At 38.6% G+C, this 18,980-nt stretch overlaps 1 protein-coding gene across 1 annotated transcript; it reads right to left on the bottom strand.

Moving 5' to 3' along the window:
• Positions 1 to 1,533: 1,533 nt before the first annotated feature.
• supt6h (SPT6 homolog, histone chaperone and transcription elongation factor) lies at positions 1,534 to 18,780 on the bottom strand. The gene is made up of 37 exons (XM_048165167.1): positions 18,624 to 18,780; positions 18,019 to 18,129; positions 17,734 to 17,898; positions 16,180 to 16,253; positions 15,889 to 16,072; positions 15,697 to 15,778; positions 15,319 to 15,574; positions 15,129 to 15,230; positions 14,921 to 15,034; positions 14,654 to 14,743; positions 14,413 to 14,555; positions 14,185 to 14,333; positions 13,993 to 14,103; positions 12,929 to 13,058; positions 12,668 to 12,818; positions 12,173 to 12,327; positions 11,858 to 12,050; positions 11,612 to 11,751; positions 11,122 to 11,239; positions 9,988 to 10,064; positions 9,758 to 9,893; positions 9,539 to 9,676; positions 8,628 to 8,795; positions 8,344 to 8,471; positions 8,043 to 8,250; positions 7,733 to 7,880; positions 7,448 to 7,590; positions 7,202 to 7,342; positions 6,863 to 7,058; positions 6,541 to 6,779; positions 5,895 to 6,008; positions 5,640 to 5,764; positions 3,979 to 4,091; positions 3,822 to 3,896; positions 3,537 to 3,718; positions 3,256 to 3,452; positions 1,534 to 2,905 (listed from the first exon to the last, which is right to left on the bottom strand). Exons 2-37 carry the CDS (start codon positions 18,116 to 18,118, stop codon positions 2,716 to 2,718), a joined length of 5,175 nt encoding a protein of 1,724 aa, XP_048021124.1. The 5' UTR covers positions 18,119 to 18,129; positions 18,624 to 18,780; the 3' UTR covers positions 1,534 to 2,715.
• Between the last annotated feature and the right edge of the window lie 200 nt (positions 18,781 to 18,980).

The raw sequence follows: 18,980 nt of genomic DNA, 5'->3' as shown, positions 1-18,980 counted from the left end.
GTTGATGGGGTGTTGCTAGATTTAGTTTGATAGATACATTTAGTTTGATAGATAGATAGATAGATAGATAGATAGATAGATAGATGAGTTTATGAGTTTGAATGAATTTCAATGGATTAGAAATAGTACATAGAATGGCACTTGAGTCTAATTGAGTTTCTGAGTATAATGGGCTTCCGTAGTTTAAATTTGAATTTTGACAGTTGGAGTTTGAAAGTCTTGGCTCATTTGAACATTCCGTCAATGAAAGTCAATGGGATTTTTCAGAGCTTTAACAGTCTTTTTTAGGAAAACCGTAAGTCCGATCAGTTAGAAAAGATATAGCACACTAAGTCAGAACAGTCTGAAGATCTGACCCAAGTTTGGAGTATGTAGAGTTAAAGCTCTAGGAGGAGTTAGAGTTGGAAATTTTAGTCTCAGAAGAAAATAGCATAACAGTAAGTTGGCTTTTTCAAGCCAACTTAATTAATTTTGAAGTTTTATTAAGTGTTAACAATGAGATTATGTGGTTTTTATAATCAATTAACACTGCTTTTGTCATTTTTTACAAAATTTGTCATCAAAAAAGTTTTTCGGTTTTACCGAATGACACTTTTGGTTATACCAAATTATGATATTTTCAAACAATGCTAACAGGCTGATATCTAGCTAGCTAGCTAATTAGCAAAAGGACTGTCACACATTTTAAATTTAGTAGTAAGTTTTTAAAATATTACAACATTTTCCATGTTTTATAGCGGTTGTACCAAATGACAGATGTTTCGGGACATGCGTATGAGCAAGTGAAAACATTAATTTTTTAAATAGTTAAAAGAGCGACCATGTGGTCCTTTGCAGGTGTCTTAATGATGTCATCCTGTCACATGATATTGTCCACATGACTTGATCCAAAATGGTCCCTTAATATTGGTTACTCCGAATGACATAAATGAAATTCATTTTTCTGGACATTTATATTAAAATACCTTTATATGTAGCAAAATATAATTGAAACCATTTGGATTTAATAAAATAGATCTAGTTGTACTACCTTACATACTTTGGATGTCATATCTTTGTTTTTTATTATTAATAAGGCCAAAAATATTATTAGTAATATGGACAAATATGGAGCCGTCACATCATTGACCCATACACATCACTGTATTCTGTACTGAAATATCCTCAAGTCTTAATTCATAAGGCAGTAAAGGCTAACATAAAAAAAAAAAAAAAAAAGTATGAATTTAAGTATGGATTGTGTTGAAAAAAAATTGAAATTGTTGCCATTTTGGTCCACTGGTAGCTTTGCATTACATATGATAGCTTGTAGAATCTTCTCAAGTCTCTTAAGCATCGACGGCATTCAAATTCCTACGAATGTCACATGGAAAATAGCACAATGCAGCCGTATCTTAAAATCACAGCTGTCTGAAATGAATTATCTAAGGTCTGAAGCTTGAAGACAAACCCTCAAACCTCTTCTTTACTAACTGAAATCAGTATAGACCATTAAGAAACGCACTACTTAAATAAAAACACTTGAATCAGAAGTTTATTTTTGACAACTTTATCAAATGAAAAGAAATGAAATGGATGTCAGCAATGAAATACACTGAACAGTGACTGGTATAGACACTTTGAGCTCACTTCCTGACCTGAAGGCATAGTGCAGCTTCAGTGCCAAAAGAACACATGATCAGAGCAGAAACACTTCCCAGAACTTGGAAGATTCACTATATGGGTTGTGTGTGGGTGGGAAGTCATAATACAAATACCTGCTTGATGTGTGAAAATATTGTTACAGTATAAGGAGCCTATTCATAAAGTTCTCTTTGCTTAAATGTCACACTTTCAGTCTATAGTGATACATAGGATTGTACATGAAGGAAATACAGTTTAAAACAGCATGTGTGCAAACACCTTCAGGAAGTCTGGCCAGCAAAGATGCATTCACATACACAAACAGCCTCCAAACTGAAAAAGCAAAAAAAACTCAGGAGGTCTCAATATCTTTAGTTCAGTTTACTTGTACAAGCAATGACATCTGATTCTGAACTTAAATGAACAGCTAAATGAATGGGTTCAGCAAAACTTAAAAACATCATTTTTCAAAGTTTAGAATTTAAAATATGTTCAGATCACCGAAATGGTCCACAAGGACACAGCATTTACAGGATCTCTTTTAAACATACTTCATTTTAGAGTAGATAAACAAATCTCCCGAGTGCTTTATTCTCAGAGTTTTGCGTAACAGCTCAACAGAGCACGGATTTTAAATCATTACAGTGCTCTGGTTCATACTGAAACAGGGTTTTATTTTAATGTTTAAGCCAGATACAAAAAGAAAAGCTCTCTCAGTGGCCCTGAACTAATGATCTTATGATGAATTGAATACCAGCTCCCATGGGCACATTCATGCAGCGTCTCATGCTTTAAGCCTTTCCTTTTAATTTTAGTTTAAAAAAAAAAAAACTAAAGAAAAAGAGGTGCATTCTGCACATACTTAAAAAGAAGAAAAAGAAAGAAAAAACTTTCGTGACAAACTTTTATTTTAGGTCCATTTCCTATCGGTTTGTCGACACCATATTTCAAGTGTTTGTCTTTGTATCAGTAGCTCTGAATGACTCAAAGAAATACTTCTAGCAGCGGAAGAGAGCAAAAGACGGAGAGTGAGAGATGGGATGTGGATGGATTGGGTTTTATATGAGATGTCTGAACACCCCTTCCCTTCTCCTATCGGTCCATCTCGTCCAAGAGAGGAGTGGCGTCTCCGGCGATGGACATGGGCGTGCTTTCGATCATAGGGCTGGGCGAAGGTCGGGGCGTCATGCGGGGCGTCTTTTGCTTCCGCCGCTCGGCTTCTTTCTCCTGCAGCCATTGTTCAGCCATCTTACCCCAATCCACGGCAGTATGGGAACTTGTCCTGCAGGGAACACAGATCGAGTTTTAGTACTTAGCAGCCCATAATAACATAAACCAGGCAATATATAGCAATATAAAATCAATATTAAACCACCATTTCATCATATAAAGCGATTGAGTCTCTTATAAAAGTTTGGACAGAATGCTCTCAGATTTCATCAAAAAGATCATCATTTGTGTTCCGAAGATGAACGAAGGTCTTACGGGTTTGGAACGTCATGAGGGCGAGTCATTAATGACAGAAGTTCCATTTTTGGATGAACTAACCAAATCCAAGAGTACAGAGAGTTTTCTTTTTGTGATGTGGCTAACATGGTTCTGTGTGTTGAAGAAAGCAGCAGTAGCACTCACTTGGGCTGTGGCGTCCGCACTCTCGATGACGAGGACGATGGCGTGGAGGACGAATGCTGATGGTGTCCGTGTGAGGACTGCGGTGTGCTGCTGGGATACTGGGGCGTGGTCATGGCCTGCTGCTGGCCAGGTGTGGTGTAAGAATAGCTGGGCGTCATCATAGGTGTGGCCATTGGCTGCTGGGGCGTTGCAAATACCTTGAAAACGCGGAAATATTAAATATTAGCGTGCTCTATTTTGATTCAGTAGGATAAAGAGGCAAATAGGTGCAGGTCTCGTACGTGATAAGCGCTGCTGCTGCCGCCTCCTCCTGCACTGCTGCCACCACTGTAACCATACTGACTGGAGGCCCACTGGGCCGGTGTTGTGTTGGGATTCTGGCCCTGTCCTGTAACCGCTGCTATGGCGTTGAACATCTGGGATGTCATGTTTCGCGGGAGAGCGTTGACGGCTCGAGTCAAGTCTGAGAGCGAGGGGACAGGTATGTTTTAAAATACATTTATGAGAAGAATCATCTGAAGAAATCACTGTTGTTTTCAGGGAAGATGTCAGCATGTCTAACATACCCGCAATGTTAATGTTGGCAGGTGTGGCGTTGACTGATGCTGGTGTTCGCGTTCTGCTGCTGGTTGGCGTGACACCTTTAGAGAGACAACAACTCAGAATTAAAAGGAATAATAACGATGCTAGGCCAGAGATGGGGTTAAGATGGAGACTACTAACCTGGCACAGGATCCTGGTAGTGGTCCTTGAACCAGCGGAAGAGACCATTGACTGTAGGGAATATCTGAGAACGGTACCTAAAGCCATCTGGAGTGATGGTTACAAATTCTATCCTGCAAAACAAAAGACCAAAAGCAAAACATTATTAACCCTCTGGAGTCTGAGGCTGATTTGGGGCCTGGAGAAGTTTTGACATGCCCTGACATTTGTGCTTTTTTCAGTTGTTCATAAACATATTAATGACACAAGTGTCATTACACTGTATTCAGCACAAACTAGGCTACCATAATATGTGAGGAACATGTATGTACATGTTTGTGTTTTTGAAGGAATAATGTTTATGCATGGTTATTGAAAAAACAAAAAAACTTAAGTCACTGAAATAAGGCCAAAAAAGTATATTAAATCTGTGTTCACAAGACTTTTGGGTATTGGAGGTTATAGACTAGAGTTTTTGCTTCAGAATTATGTAAAAATTATGCTGCCTACTCCTTCATATAAAACAATATATTGATTTAGTTTTTGTAAGACACTTTTTGTCAAGAAACACAGTATGCGTGGAGGCGTGAATCATCATGAATAATGGGTCATTTACACCTGAGAAGACAAAAGAATCGCATAATAATGACCTGAAATGACTTGCATATTAATGAGGCCTTTCAGTAGGCTGTGAAAAAACCCTCTGTAATCATGTCTCAGCTCAATTTAAAATAAAGGTATTCTATTATATTCTTTAAAATATGTATTTCTGTGATGCAAAGTGTCTGAACAATTATGTTACCTCTATGGCATTTCATATAGGCTTTTAGCTTAAAAGCATGCACATTTGGAGAAATATTGATGGATTCTTATATATTTATGTCAGAGGAGTAATATTTATTCAATATTTATAGTCATCACTATGAGTGCTAGATACTGTGTTTTCAATTCATACTTGCAGCCGGAGGGCGCTATGTACACCTTCAGGCCACAAATTCATATAAAGAAGAAATGGAACCAGGAACTAACTGCATGTCTTCTAGAGATCGCTAACCATGGCTTTAACATCCAGATAAACACTTTTCAGGACAATAAATACACGATTGAGACAATGCATACAAGTATTGCCTCTGAATTTGCCTCTGAATAGCGCTGGCTCTGTGGGCGTGGCCACATTAGCGGATAATGAGCTGAATCACAGACTTCTGACATGGCTCTCTTTTCATACAGATTGTGTAAACACAGAATGTTTATTTTCGATTTGACTTGCACGATTTAAAACCTGACATTTCAACGTTTCTTTAGACATAAGTGTCATTTTTTTGTCATTAGTATTCATAAGTTACAGTTCTATTTTCTGAGAACTATCAGATTGGACTTCGTTCAGAGGGAGACGAGAGATCACGCATGATGTTAGTTTTCTTCATTTTACAAAAAGCACAACATTGTGTTTTTACTCTGAGTGTATACAAATAAAAGAAGATATTCTATAGTTTCAATTGATATATTACTTGTGTCTCTATGACAAGAAATGACAGAGTATTTTAAGTCTGTTTTGCTGCAATGTGAAAAAAAAAATCGGGGCGTTAACGGACTCCAGAGAGTTAAAAATAAATAAAATCAATCAATCAATCAATCATGACGTGTCTAGTGCCCTGTTCTAGTTGGGTAGTGTGCGTTACCTCGGCTTCCCTCTAGGCTGGTAACCCAGGAGAAATTTGCCCGGTAGGTCTCTACAAGCTGAAACAAAGTAGGGGATGAATGTTGGCTTCTCTTTCTTGGACCTTATGAGGAGTTCCTCCATTTTCTGTACAAAGGGAAGAAAAGATAAATGAAAAACTCATGTAAAATTTGCAGAGGCCATTTTATCTCTAATAGAGTATTAAATCAAGATGAAGAAAACAGAAAAGTGGTAGTTCCTCAGAATCATAACATACCTTCCTATCGCCCCCATTGCACTCGTGGAAGTACTTGTGGCCAAGCAGATCTCGTGCAAATGCAGCCATGGGCTGGACATATCTGGCTGTGATTTCATCCAGATCCTCAAATTCCTGCAGACAACCACAACTGCCGTTAGATTTCAGATGTACTGTATGAGCAAGTGTGCTTATCCGGTATCGTTCAAAAGTTTGGGGTCAAGATTGAAAAAAAAAAAAAGAAAAGAAATAAACTTTCATTTAGCAAGGATATATTAAAATGATCATGATGTTTATAATATTACAAATGTTTTCTGTCCTTTTGAATGATCATTTTAACAAATAATTATATAAAAAAAAATGTATCACAGTTTCCACAAAAAAAATAAGCAACTGTTTTCACCTGTGATAAGAAATGTTTCTAGATCAATAAATCAGCAAATTAGAATGATTTCTGAAGGATATGACACTGAAGACTGGAGTAAATACCATCATTTTAAAATATATTCAAATACAGATTTTAAAATTTTAATATTTGACAATATTAGTGTTTTTGTATTTTTAATCAAATTTCTTGGTGAGCATAAGACAAAAACAAAAGAAAAAAAAAATTCTTACTGACCCCAAACTTTTCAATGATAATGTGCGTGATGTCGCAACAGATCACCTCAGTGTTGATCCAGAGAGTATGTCCAAGGCTGAAGGCGTTCTCTTTGCCCTCCTCACGCACATCCACATGCTGATAGATCCCATCAGCCACCTTCCACGTGACCGTCAGGTGGTTCTCCCCTTTACTGCTGGGTCGAATAACTACGTCACCCTGGTCCATGGATTCCATCATCTTCTCTGCTTGTTTGAAGTTGATGTTGTGGAAGGATGGGTGAGCGATCACACGCTTAATGTAAGCTAGAGAAAGAAAACAAAAGTCATTCCTGCATTACTTAAAAAGATGGTAAATGCTCTCAAAAAGAGATTTGGTCAATACTGACTGGTTCTCTGCTGTTTCTTCTTATGCTCCTCTTCCTGTTTAACATCATCTGTCTCAGCATCAAAGTCATAGTAGGTGTCTTTAGGAAGCTTCCATTCATTGTTCTTGTCACTCAGATCAGATGTTCTGCAAGTGAGGTCCACATTGAACTTCTCGATGTCAATCTTCATGATGCGGCAGTGCACGGTCATGCCAACCTAACAGTGGAGATCCAGGCATAAGTGTGTCAAAAGGACATTTCCAGACTTCCAGAACTTTTCTAAGGCGACATATTTGATTTATATTGTATATAAATGAATAAACAGATAAAGTAAAGAAAGGAAATATGACATTAGCTCACCTTGACCCTCTCCTCAGGGTGCTTGACCACCTTGTCACTAAGAAACTTGGTTGGGATAAAGCCCATGACGGCATTATCTAACCTGGTTCTCACACCGATGGCTTGACCAGGACAGGAGCCGCTGTCAAAGTGATTCCACACCTGAGAAAAACACACAACATCATCATGACAAGCATTTTACTAATGTGCAATAGCTAAAACTTCCACAATCTCATTCCTTTGAAAGGTAACAGAAAAGATTCCCACCTCACTGAGTTCAGGGAAGTTGTCCTGCTGGCAAAAAGGACACTGCCAGAGTCCCGTCTCATCATTACGAATGGCCTGGTCATAACTCTCACCCTGTGGCCTTCTGTGAGCGATGCCAGTCACCACACAGGTGATGAGTTTACCTATATGTGCACAGAGATTGACAAAAATATTTCCAACAGTATCAAGACTGAGCATCTCTAAAATATGTAAATCTGTAGGTTTATGATTATAGATTATTCTAAAATCATTTATAATATCTAAAAACACTCAGGTAGTATTTACCAATATAGAAGGTCTCAGGCGTCTCCTTGGTGAGCATGTTAAAGACCTCTTCAGTGTTGGGAGGCCTGTAAGGGGCTCTCAAATCTTTATATCTACAGCTGAGCTCTGCTCGGATATCATACAGTGTAATTTGCTTATTGCCATAACCCTGGGGGAAAAAAAAAAAAGATACATGGTTACAGGAAACCTGTCTAGTTCAGTTAAGTGCATGGTTGAACAGCTTATGCTGTATTCCTTGATTGTCGCTTTGGATAAATGCATCCGCTAACAGAAAAGAAAAAACAAAAATTAAGACCTAAACAAAGCTCACCTGTCTCTCCAGCTCCTCAGCAAAGGCATCCAGATCCAAGTCTTTCAGTCTTTCTGGGTTCTCAAGAATCTCCTCTAGTGCTCCGGCTGGGTTGGCATCTTCTGCCGACTCGTCATACTCTAGAGCATCCACCGCCATTTTACGAGCCCACTCATATGTTTCAGGATGCACTCGGGAACCGTCCAGAACCTCAATGTAGGAATCAGTGCTGCAGAGTGAAAGATGATATTATTTCTTCAGTATGCAGAGTAATTCAGAGTGAGCTGCTGGTCATTCACACACATTACGTTTAGCATCTTACCTGTCTCCAAGAGAGGCGGTGTCGATCTTGATAAAGCCAGCGCAGTTAATAAAGACTTTGGGTCCCATATGGCACATAGTGACCAACTGTGTCCGGTTCTCTAACCTAGTGTTGTTCTGTTTAAGAATCTGAGGAACATTGGGAAGGTGCAGAAGATGATTTCAACATCTTGTGATTTAGTTCTAGCAAAAAAAATCTTAACCCATTATCTAGACAAATAGAGAACATTTTTAGGCAGAAAAAAAGAATGAAAGTGAGAATACAGATTTTGGAGAATGTCTCACCTTGAGCAGGTGGGAGCCTTTTCTAGGTCCGAGGCCACATATGTACTGGACCAGGCTCTGGGTGTAAGGGTGAGCAATAGCTCGGTTCACATCCACACCAACCTCATTCACCCGGTTTATAAACTCACAGTAGAGAGCGCCCAGCAGCTCCTCTTTCACTACATGCTCCTGAATAACATTTAAATGATAATACATGAGAAATGATTCACAAATAACCATCTCAAACAAGCGGCCACAAAGCTATCACAAATCAAAATATAGGGTAATTCCGTGTCAACTCAGCCAGAGGTCGCCGACTCAAATGTTTTATTTTGTTAATATTTTTTCTGAAGAAAGACTAAAATAAATATAGGGATGGAAGCCAAATTATTGAGGGGGTGGGGGGGTGATATCAAAATGACAATTTTCACATAAAATTACAGGAAGGAGAAAATTACTTTAGAAAGATTGCATCATTTTATTTTTACACAGAAATCGATAGGTTCACCAAGCGCTTACACAAATACACATAGGAGCGTTTGAAAGCAAGTGTCTATCAGCAGATCCCTAATATATCCACAGATAGACAGATCTGCTGATAGACACCTGCTTTTTGTCCCCTGCTGTGTGTACCTGTGTAAGCGCTCGGTGAAGAGCATCATTAATGATTATTTTTGAAGCGTTGATCACTGTAGCCAATCACAGACATAAATGTTGAGCGTGTGAACAATGGCCAATCAGAGGTGTTTAAGAATCCACTCAACAGCACTCAAAATGCTAGGGGGAAAGGCTGGTATCACCACATTTTTTAAATTTCAGTATCGACTTTGTAATTAATTACTTCGACTTTGACACCAAGAGGAGTTGTTCCAACCCTAGTATTTAAACAAATAGCAGAAACCAAGTCATTAGAGGAAAAAATGTGCTGGTACCTGCAGGGGATGCAGTTTCAAACACAGAATGTCATCATCGGTGCTGCAGACTTGAGCAAACTCCACTAGGGGGTCCTGAATCTTGCGAGCCACAGACACAGCCTGCCGAAGCAGAGGTGGGTAATCTCTGAAGTCCGCCTATGAGAGGAGCAGAATGTGAAAGAAACATTAGGAAAGGTATTGGAAGTGTTGTCAAATTTGTTATCTCAGTGCACTGACCTCAGACTTCTTGCTGTTCATATAAAGCACAGCCAGCTCATTGTCCACCAGCTCCACTCCCACCGCAGGAAGAGAGGAGTCCTGCTCCAGCTCACTGATGGTGCGCTTGATGTCCTCCATCACCATATGAGCATCACTGAACACAATCCAGATTCAGGATTAACATGCAGCCCAATACAAGTTTAAAACTTATGCCGTTTTTAAAACAAAAGTAGCAACAATAAACATACCGATTCTCCCCAGCAACTGCAACAACATGTGGCTTCTTACTAAGGAGGAATTTCTTGAGATTTTCGATGTCTTGAAGCTATGGAAACACAACTTTTGTTTTAAAAGCCACAATACTGAAGTCAACTGGAATTAAAGGTGCCGTAGAACGTCTTTTTACAAGATGTAATATAAGTCTAAGGTGTCCCCTGAATGTGTCTGAAGTTTCAGCTCAAAATACCCCATAGATTTTTTTTTTGTAATTTTTTTAACTGCCTATTTTGGGCATAATTAAATATGAGCCGATTCAGGCTGCGGCCCCTTTAAATTCTCGTGCTCCCCGCCCATGGAGCTCGCGCTTGCCTTTAACAGCATAAACAAAGTTCACATAACTAATATAACCCTCAAAATGGATCTTTACAAAGTGTTCGTCATGCAACATGTCTAATCGCGTAAGTATGGTATTTATTTGGAAGTTTACATTTGATTCTGAATGAGTTTGATTGTGCTCCGTGGCTAAAGCTAATATTACACACTGTTGGAGAAGTTTATAAAGAATGAAGTTGTGTTTATGAATTATACAGACTGCAAGTGTTTAAAAATGAAAATAACGACAGTCTTGTCTCCGTGAATACAGTAAGAAACGATGGTAACTTTAACCACATTTAACAGTACATTAGCAACATGCTAACGAAACATTAAAAAAGACAATTTACAAATATCACTAAAAATATCATGTAATCATGGATCATGTGAGTTATTATCGCTCCATCTGCCATTTTTCGCTGTTGTCCTTGCTTGCTTACCTGCATAGTCTGATGATTCAGCTGTGCACAGATCCAGACGTTAATACTGGCTGCCCTTGTGTAATGCCTTGAATATGGGCTGGCATATGCAAATATTGGGGGCGTACATATTAATGATTCCGACTGTTACGTAACAGTCGGTGTTATGTTGAGATTCGCCTGTTCGGAGGTCTTTTAAACAAATAAGATTTATATAAGAAGGAGGAAACAATGGTGTTTGAGACTCACTGTATGTCATTTCCATGTACTGAACTCTTGTTATTCAACTATGCCAAGATAAATTCAATTTTTAATTCTAGGGCACCTTTAACTAACAGCTCAATAGTAAAGGCAGGGCTTCCGTTTCTTCACCTTTTTCTCTCTTTCATCCTCTCTCCATGCATTTCTCCTCTTCAGGAAATAAGGTAGCCGGAGGAAGTCCACAACCTCTCCTTCACCATTGATGAGAGAACAGAAAACTGGTGTGTCTCTATAGAAACACAAGAAAATACTATCAGATACCATTCAAAAGTATAAAAGGACTGATAACAATTCTGGCCAATACTGACAAGCCGATAATTATAATGACTTTTTGGTGAGTAACTGATAAATGGTCATTATTCTGTTAAAAAAATAAAAATAAACTAGTATTTAAAACTATAAAATAAAATTATTCACAGATTCATAATAAACAGTGTTTAATATCATTGTGTGTTATTCTCTGAATTGTGATTCACTTTAAGTGAGAATTAGAGAACCTAAATGCATTAAATACCCAGTATTTGCCAATAACCGATATGATGATATAATGCATCCCTACTCAAAATCAAATGAAATTCTCTCACTCAGTACAAATATATACCTGCCAGAAGCAAAGGCCACCCCAAGTACACGGATACCCTTTCCTTGTGACTCATCCATGAGGTCATCATCCTCCTCTACCTGCTGATCAGGCCGATAAGGAGCCACCTTCAGGCAGTTATAAAGCTTCTTGCAGCAAGACTGTACCACAGACACAAGAAACACAAATCAATTTGTTTTAGGCCACAAATTGGTACAGAAACTGTTGGGTAGCTTTTAAAGGAAACGCATGCAATCAATGTGGCACCTTAACAATATTGTCCTTGGCTTCAGCGATAAGCTTATTCTTAAGTTCCTTGGCCATCTGTGGATACAGGAACTGCTGAAGGGAACGTTCAATGGCAAGGGTTCTCTGTTTGTTCCATTCCTGCACCTGGTGACTGAACTCATCCCTGTAGTAGAACTGCTTAATCTCATCAAAGTATGTCTGATCGCCATACCTGTACAGATGACAAACAAAACTGCTCTGTATCTCTTGTATATAATCCGTAACAACTCTTGAATGGTTTCCTGACACTGAATTCAGGTTAATCAAGCCAAAATTTTCAGGACACATCTATACCCTTTGACTCCCACAAGGTCAATACAGATGTCTATGGCAAGCAGGCCTTCCTCCTCAGCCAGGCACATCTTCAAGAACTGATCTCCACTGAGCTCTTTCACAGGCTTGTTCTTCAGGTACTTGAAGGAATAAGCATAGTGTGCCTCATCCACATCCTGGGAAACATGACAGACATTAGCTGATGTGGAATTACTGACAAAAGAACAAACAATGCAGTCACTGGCACATCAGGTCAGTCTGGGTTTGAATAGAAGTTCACTACGTTAACATCTATTGCAAAGCAAAAACAATGCCTACATGCATCAACAGAATTGATTCTAGCTAAAGCTCTAACACAATAGAACTCTGCTGGGATGGGAAAGTTTTCTATTCCGCCAATACCCTTTCCTTGACGAATATGGTTAAGCAAAAGAGTAGAAGATGAACAAAAATATAAGTTAATAAAATGATGGTAGAATACAGACACTTCTTCACAATAGTAGTAAAAGTACCAACCTTCTTTCCCTTCTTAGTTGGCTTGATGTTAATCTTGGCCCTCTCCTGGAAGGTCTGTCTGAGCACGTGCCTAACCAGAGGTTCACGGGCAATCTGCATCGCTACCATGTAGCGAGCACCTTCCAGAACAGTCTCCGGGGTGTTAAATTGGCTATGAAAACATGAATAAATAAATGAATGAATATGCAAATTGCTAACTTATTCAGTAAGCAGTGAGTTAAAGACTTGATCACAGAACAACTTTTAATAATGAGCCATTACCTGCACACATAATCCTTGGCCAGCTCCAAAGGCTCTGCAGGGAACTGCTCGGTTTCGTGTCTCTGATAACTGTCTCGCAAGTTTTCTCCAAACTGCTCTGGAGTCAGACCAAACTTCTTGGCAAGACCATCTAATAAAATTTTTTTTTTTTTAAAAAGTGTTTTTGAATTCATAACTTTCAAGGAGTTACATTGTCATTATATAATATGCATATAATTATATAAACTGAAAAATAATAGTAATAATAATTTTTTCCACTTTACATAATATTTATCATTATTATATATATATTATATTACATTATATTATATAACATATTTCTGACATGCAGGCCCTGTTCCCACCTGGTATTAAGAAGCGTTTTGGTTGATCGGATCAAAAGTGGATGAGGGAGACATTCCCGTTTACAACAGTTTTTTTTAATTAGTCATTTCTTCAAGGGGAGGGTTTATGGGCGGGTAAATGTTTGGGCTTTTTCAGATCTTTTGATGTAATGGATGAAAAAAACTCAAGCAATGTACATATGAATGCATCCGGAGACGATGGAAAAAACATATGGAAAACAGCAGCTTTCATTTGTGCTATGATAGCCACAAGACCAAGGTGAAAAAAATCAGGAATGGTACGTTTTTCATCTTCAAACCAAACATAGGTCTTCAGCCGACAAAGTTTAAATCCCATCTGGCTAGAGCGCTTCTCATAATGTTTATGCATTAGGCATAGAGTAGGTGGCCTTTTGTGGCTGTTTGAAAGCATTCAACCACATGAATGTCTAAACTATGAAAGCAATCCGGTCGAATGCGTTTTTGACGACCTCTGGAAGTGGTCGAAAGTGGACAAGCTCTAAACGTTTTACATCCCGTTCATACCCGTATTTAGCGTCGTCTACTTGAGATCCAATCGACCAAAATGCACCTTAAGACCAGGTGTAAACAAGGCCATAAAATGTGTTGCTATACATTTATGTTAAAAATGTAAAAATGTTAAAAACCCTAGTGGGCCTGGGAATTTTTCTTTTTTTTCTTTCCCCTTCTCAAAAAAATATAAATACAGTATGTACACACCAAGGCCTGCGCCCTGGCAGATGCTGTACATATCTCTGCGGGAGGCTTGTTTCAGATCTGGCCCCTTCTGCTCCTCTTCTTCCTCTTCCTCTTCCACTTCTGCTTCTTCCCCTAGTAGAACAAAAAAACGGTGTTAGCCTAATGCATGCCTGAACATCATAATTGGCCCATTCAATGAAAACAAGGCAGTACCATCTTCCTCTGACACTTCCTTGATCTTCTTCAGTTTCTTTTTGTTGGCCTTGGTTGCATTTTGCATCTTAGGAATGTCTCGGCCATAGTAGAGCAGGAAGTGGTTGTAGACGTCTCCCAGCTCATCAAGAGACTGAACATCTTTCAGCCTGTCAAAGCAGAAAGAACAAGTGATTGCTGTGAACACAGCATAATATATAAGAAAGTTTGTTAGGTTGGTGCTCATACCTCTCCATATCAGCAGTGTCCAGGGGACGAGTCGAGTCGGCCAGCGGCTTGTCAGGGTCAGCTGAGATCTGCTCAAATTGATAAGACTGCATTCGCTGGAAAAGACGTGTCAGGTTCTGCTTTCTGGTCTTCAACTGGGTCCACTGAGGAGGACAGCATAAACAGCCACATTTAACTGTTAAATTAAAACAAAAGGCAGCAACCACAATGCATTCTGAGAACATTTTGATTGTGCCCTTACCTTCTCGTCCCACTGCCACACCTTCCACAGATCATTAATGTTCAGCTCTGGTTCCACATACTCCTTCCTGTAGAATGCAATGAAGGGAACCTGTAGGATGGAAAAGAGAAGGGACAAATTAATATCAGATGATCCATCTATCAAGTTTAAAGGCTGCGACACACCAAACTGACGTCAAAGAACTAGCGGCAAATGTTCACCGGCGGCCGACCGTAGGCTTGGTGTGTCACGGCCCTAATACACCCTATTTTCTCCACATGACTATACCTCAAAGTGTTGATTCCTCATAAAGTTCAGGGCTTCTTTGATTTTATTAATAGTAGAGGGGCCCTTTCTGCTGAAATTAGTGGTTGTCCCACGATCCAGGTAGTCTGTGCTCTCCTAAAGTGCAAACCAAAACAAAATAAGCATAGAAGTTAACTTGTGCAATGTGCAATGATATAAACATCATGATATACAAACATTCAGTTCCTACCTGCATGGAGATGGTTGGTGTAGAGAAGGCATTCCTGTAAATCCATTCAGCTTCTTCCTCCAGCTCATCATCCTCAGCAGGCTTTACAGGGATGGCCCTCAACTGCAAATGACAAGAGGTTATGAAATATCCTCATTCCCACCCATGAAAGGGGAAACATTCATATACACAGCCCAACGCTGATCCACACCTGGAATCTTTCTGGCATGTCTGTAGAGCGGATCTCATTGTCCTGATCGGTCATGTGGCTGCTCTCCAGCTCACTGGGCTCATAGATCTCAAAGATGCTACGACGTCCAACTCTTCTCTTGGTCTGCTTCTTCGGTCGATCCCATGACTCATCATCCTGATCCTCCTCTTCCTCTTCTGCATGATCATATGCCTCAGTGTCGAACTCAGCAAAGTCAAAGTCACCCCCGAAAATATCTTGAGCTTCTTGCAAAGCACTGGAACGTCAGAAAAGAGAGCAACACTAGGGTTGAAGGCCATTTGAATTTAGTCCATGACACCAAGGCACACACACTATATTTACATAACCAAAACACTGTTTACAGTTTACACAACTTACGCATCAGCGTAGCCAGAGACTTTCTTTCCCTTCTTTTTAGTGATGGGCTGTCCATCATCATCCACAATGAAATCATCAATGTCTGCAAAGATTTAAAAAAAATAAATAAAAACAATAAAAATCAATACATTTCTACAGAATTGTAGCACAAGAATTCAAATCCACGATGAACAGAGTAAATGTCTTTTCTACCAGATTCCTCATCATCTTCCTCCTCTTCATCATCTCTTGTGTGAAGTGTGTCCACAGCCTCTCCGTCCTCAACTTCTCCATCTCCGTCTCCATCCCCAGTGAAGATCTCATCAGCAATCATGTCTTTCTCATCATCATCATCCCCCTCATCATCCATGGTTTTTACACGAGAGTACTTCTTTTTCTGAACACACGCGTGATTTTTTTATGAATTCAAAAGTGTTTAACTTGTATCAGTTAAATAAGCAAAAAACCTGCAATCTAGCACAGGCAGGAACTTTGGTGACTTACCCTCCTCTTCACTTTCACTCCTAAATTCTCCTCAATGAGGTCCAGATCATCATCATCCAGATAGTCATCAAAACCTGACAGATACAACACATATTCTTAAATGAGAACTAAGGTTGAGCAAAATAGAAAACCAATACAGAAAACAATTTAATTTTTGCCTTGTCAATATTTTAAATGCTTTTTTTCTAATCAGAACAACCTTAATTGTAGTCAAATTGATTAAAAAAAAACAAATGCAAGAAGTAATAATTTAGTTATAAGACACATTTTTCCTAAATAAACATTGGAAGTACATAATAGTACTCGCATGCAACCATCTAACCAAAAAAAGTATTATCATTTAAGTATTTCCTGAACAAATCTGAGTGATGATGCACTGATTCATACAACTGAATCAGAGCTGTCAATCAATCAACTGAAATGACTAGTTTGAACAGTTTCATAAAAATGAACTACATTTACCAACTTGAACACTGTTTTGCTAATGAAATATAAATCATAGACACTATTAATGTTTTACTGCTCTCATACTCACAAGTCATGAAACAAGGAATCATCACAACTAAGGTTGGGTATCGTTTGAATTTTAGTGATTCCAATTCCGATTCTGCTTATCGATTCCGATTCTTTTCGATTCCCAGTTTCGATTCCAGTAAGGTAAAAACATTTAGTCAAACAATTACATCAAACATATTTGTGTTTTTTGGCAAAATGTTTTGTTGCAGCTGATTTCCACAAACTAAAATCAGCAGCCTAAAGAACGCTAACATTTTCCTATGGTTTTAGCAAAAATACAACAGCAAAAACAACTGGACTAACTGATATAAATTTCAAACATCAGTAAAGACAAGTATAGAGCAATAAAACAAGAACAAAAACAAATTAGCAATAGTACAAATAAATACACCTGAAATCTATTCTTTGATTAATGAAACAAACTGTAGCATGATTATTAGGCTGCTGTCACTTTAAGACCTCATGCAGGATCCAATATGTGTTTTCTTTCTCAAACGTTTGTTCATTTAAGACATAACTGACTGTGTTTATGAGGATATTTTGACATAATTTTGTGTGTATTCATGCATTCAAGGGCAAGAAGACGCATATAGTATCATGCATTATAATGAGGGGTGGCTCTCTGTGCACGCTTTTGGATGTGTGACCAAAGAAAACAGGGCAGTGCGAGTCCCGAATTGAGTTCTCTTTTGTGTCTTCTTGCGCTTAAATGGTTTGAAGACACGAATCGATAAGCAGAATCCAAATTTTAACTTTATTACAAGTATCCGATTCCAGAATTGGAATCGATTTTCAATTCCCAACCCTAATCACAACAGTATTATAATGATATGTTCTTTAGGAAAGTTAATGTACACCTAGAAGCATTGCAGAACTCACAACAATGCTTAATTTGTTATCCTCAGCAAAATAGCAGTTATCATATTGTGAATATTTGATTTCACCCAGCCCTATTGAGAACTACATTATTATTCACTAGTGAATTTATGAAACACAAAATACAGAGGGATTTACTAATGTGGCTTTAGAGTAACCTACTTCGTTTCCTGCGCCGATGACGGACCTCTTCACCAGAGTCACTGTCCTCTCCCCCACTTTGCGCTTCTACCGGTTCTTCCTCTTCCACGTCACCATCATCGATGAGTCCTCTCAGGTTTCCATGCTCATCCTGATCTTCAGTATTCTCTTCTTCCTCTTCCTCTTCTGGAGACAACAACAACAACACAAGCAATGAAGCAATGAATTAAACACAGCAGCACACTAAAATGAGGTTTCTGGTGGTATTCCTGCCCTGGATGTGGCTTTAAGTAAGAAACATCTTACCATCATCTTCCATAAATCTCTGCGTCTTCTTGGGCTTCAGATCCTTCTCCTCAAACTCCTCCTCTGACTCCTCAGCCTCGCTCTCGATGAAGTCAGACATGTTTGCAAGGCCTGTATAAAAAAACCAAAACAGGATTATTATTTTTTTAACAAGGGATCTTAAATCAATTATTCTTGCACTAGATATTCAAAACAGCACTTTGTTATATATGTTAACCTAATGTTTATTTTAAATAAGACAAAATCTGAGTGTTACTCCTGTATATACAGGTCTTTTATACCAAAACGTATATCGAGATGAACTTGACAGACATGCAACTAGCCAGATAGATAAATTAGATTAGCCAAGGAATTTGGGACGCATAATTATACCTAAGTTTACACCAATAAGAAATATCCCGAAAGTTAGCGATGAATCAGACGTAAACAACTTGTTCTTTTATTGTTATAAAATAATGTAACGACTCTATCCGCGACACTGTGGGAGATCAAGGCCCACATGCTAACAGCTAATCAATACGATAAGAAAAACAACCCCAAGAATTATATTCCGCTTTTAAAAACACCAATCTGAAACTAAGAATCGAGCACAAAAGCGCACTTACTTTTCCTTGCGAGGAAGGTCGATTAGTTTAAATGCCTGAAAATAAGCGCTGAGGTGAAGAACGAAGCGTCTCTTTTGAAGAAGCTGGATACTGACAACAGAAATGGCTGAGGATTACGGTCGAGATTCTGGTTCCGGTATACACATATTTAACTTCCGGTCAGGATGAATTCATTTGCTGATATCGTTGTGGCCGTTTATGATATAAGCCGATAGAGAAAGTGTTATTGTCATTTTTCAAAAGTTTTATTAAAGTTTACCATATAATCATAATCTTGTTTTTACCCAATAATATAGTTTCTTACATAGATATGTGCATACATACATGTATATCTGTGGTTTCTCCAAACCTGAAGAC

Source organism: Megalobrama amblycephala, linkage group LG18 (genome assembly GCF_018812025.1).
Source record: "Megalobrama amblycephala isolate DHTTF-2021 linkage group LG18, ASM1881202v1, whole genome shotgun sequence".
NCBI lineage: Eukaryota > Metazoa > Chordata > Actinopteri > Cypriniformes > Xenocyprididae > Megalobrama > Megalobrama amblycephala.
Note: the sequence above shows the minus strand (reverse complement) of the source record. Positions and strands in the feature narration are given on the sequence as shown.

Excerpts from the sequence above, each read along its gene's own strand:
- supt6h (XM_048165167.1), bottom strand. The coding sequence starts at position 18,118 with ATGTCTGACTTCATCGAGAGCGAGGCTGAGGAGTCAGAGGAGGAGTTT. Across the intron at positions 8,472-8,627 it reads AAGGCTCCCACCTGCTCAAG|ATTCTTAAACAGAACAACAC; the intron begins GTGAGACATTCT and ends AATGTTCCTCAG. Across the intron at positions 3,897-3,978 it reads CTACCAGGATCCTGTGCCAG|GTGTCACGCCAACCAGCAGC; the intron begins GTTAGTAGTCTC and ends GTCTCTCTAAAG.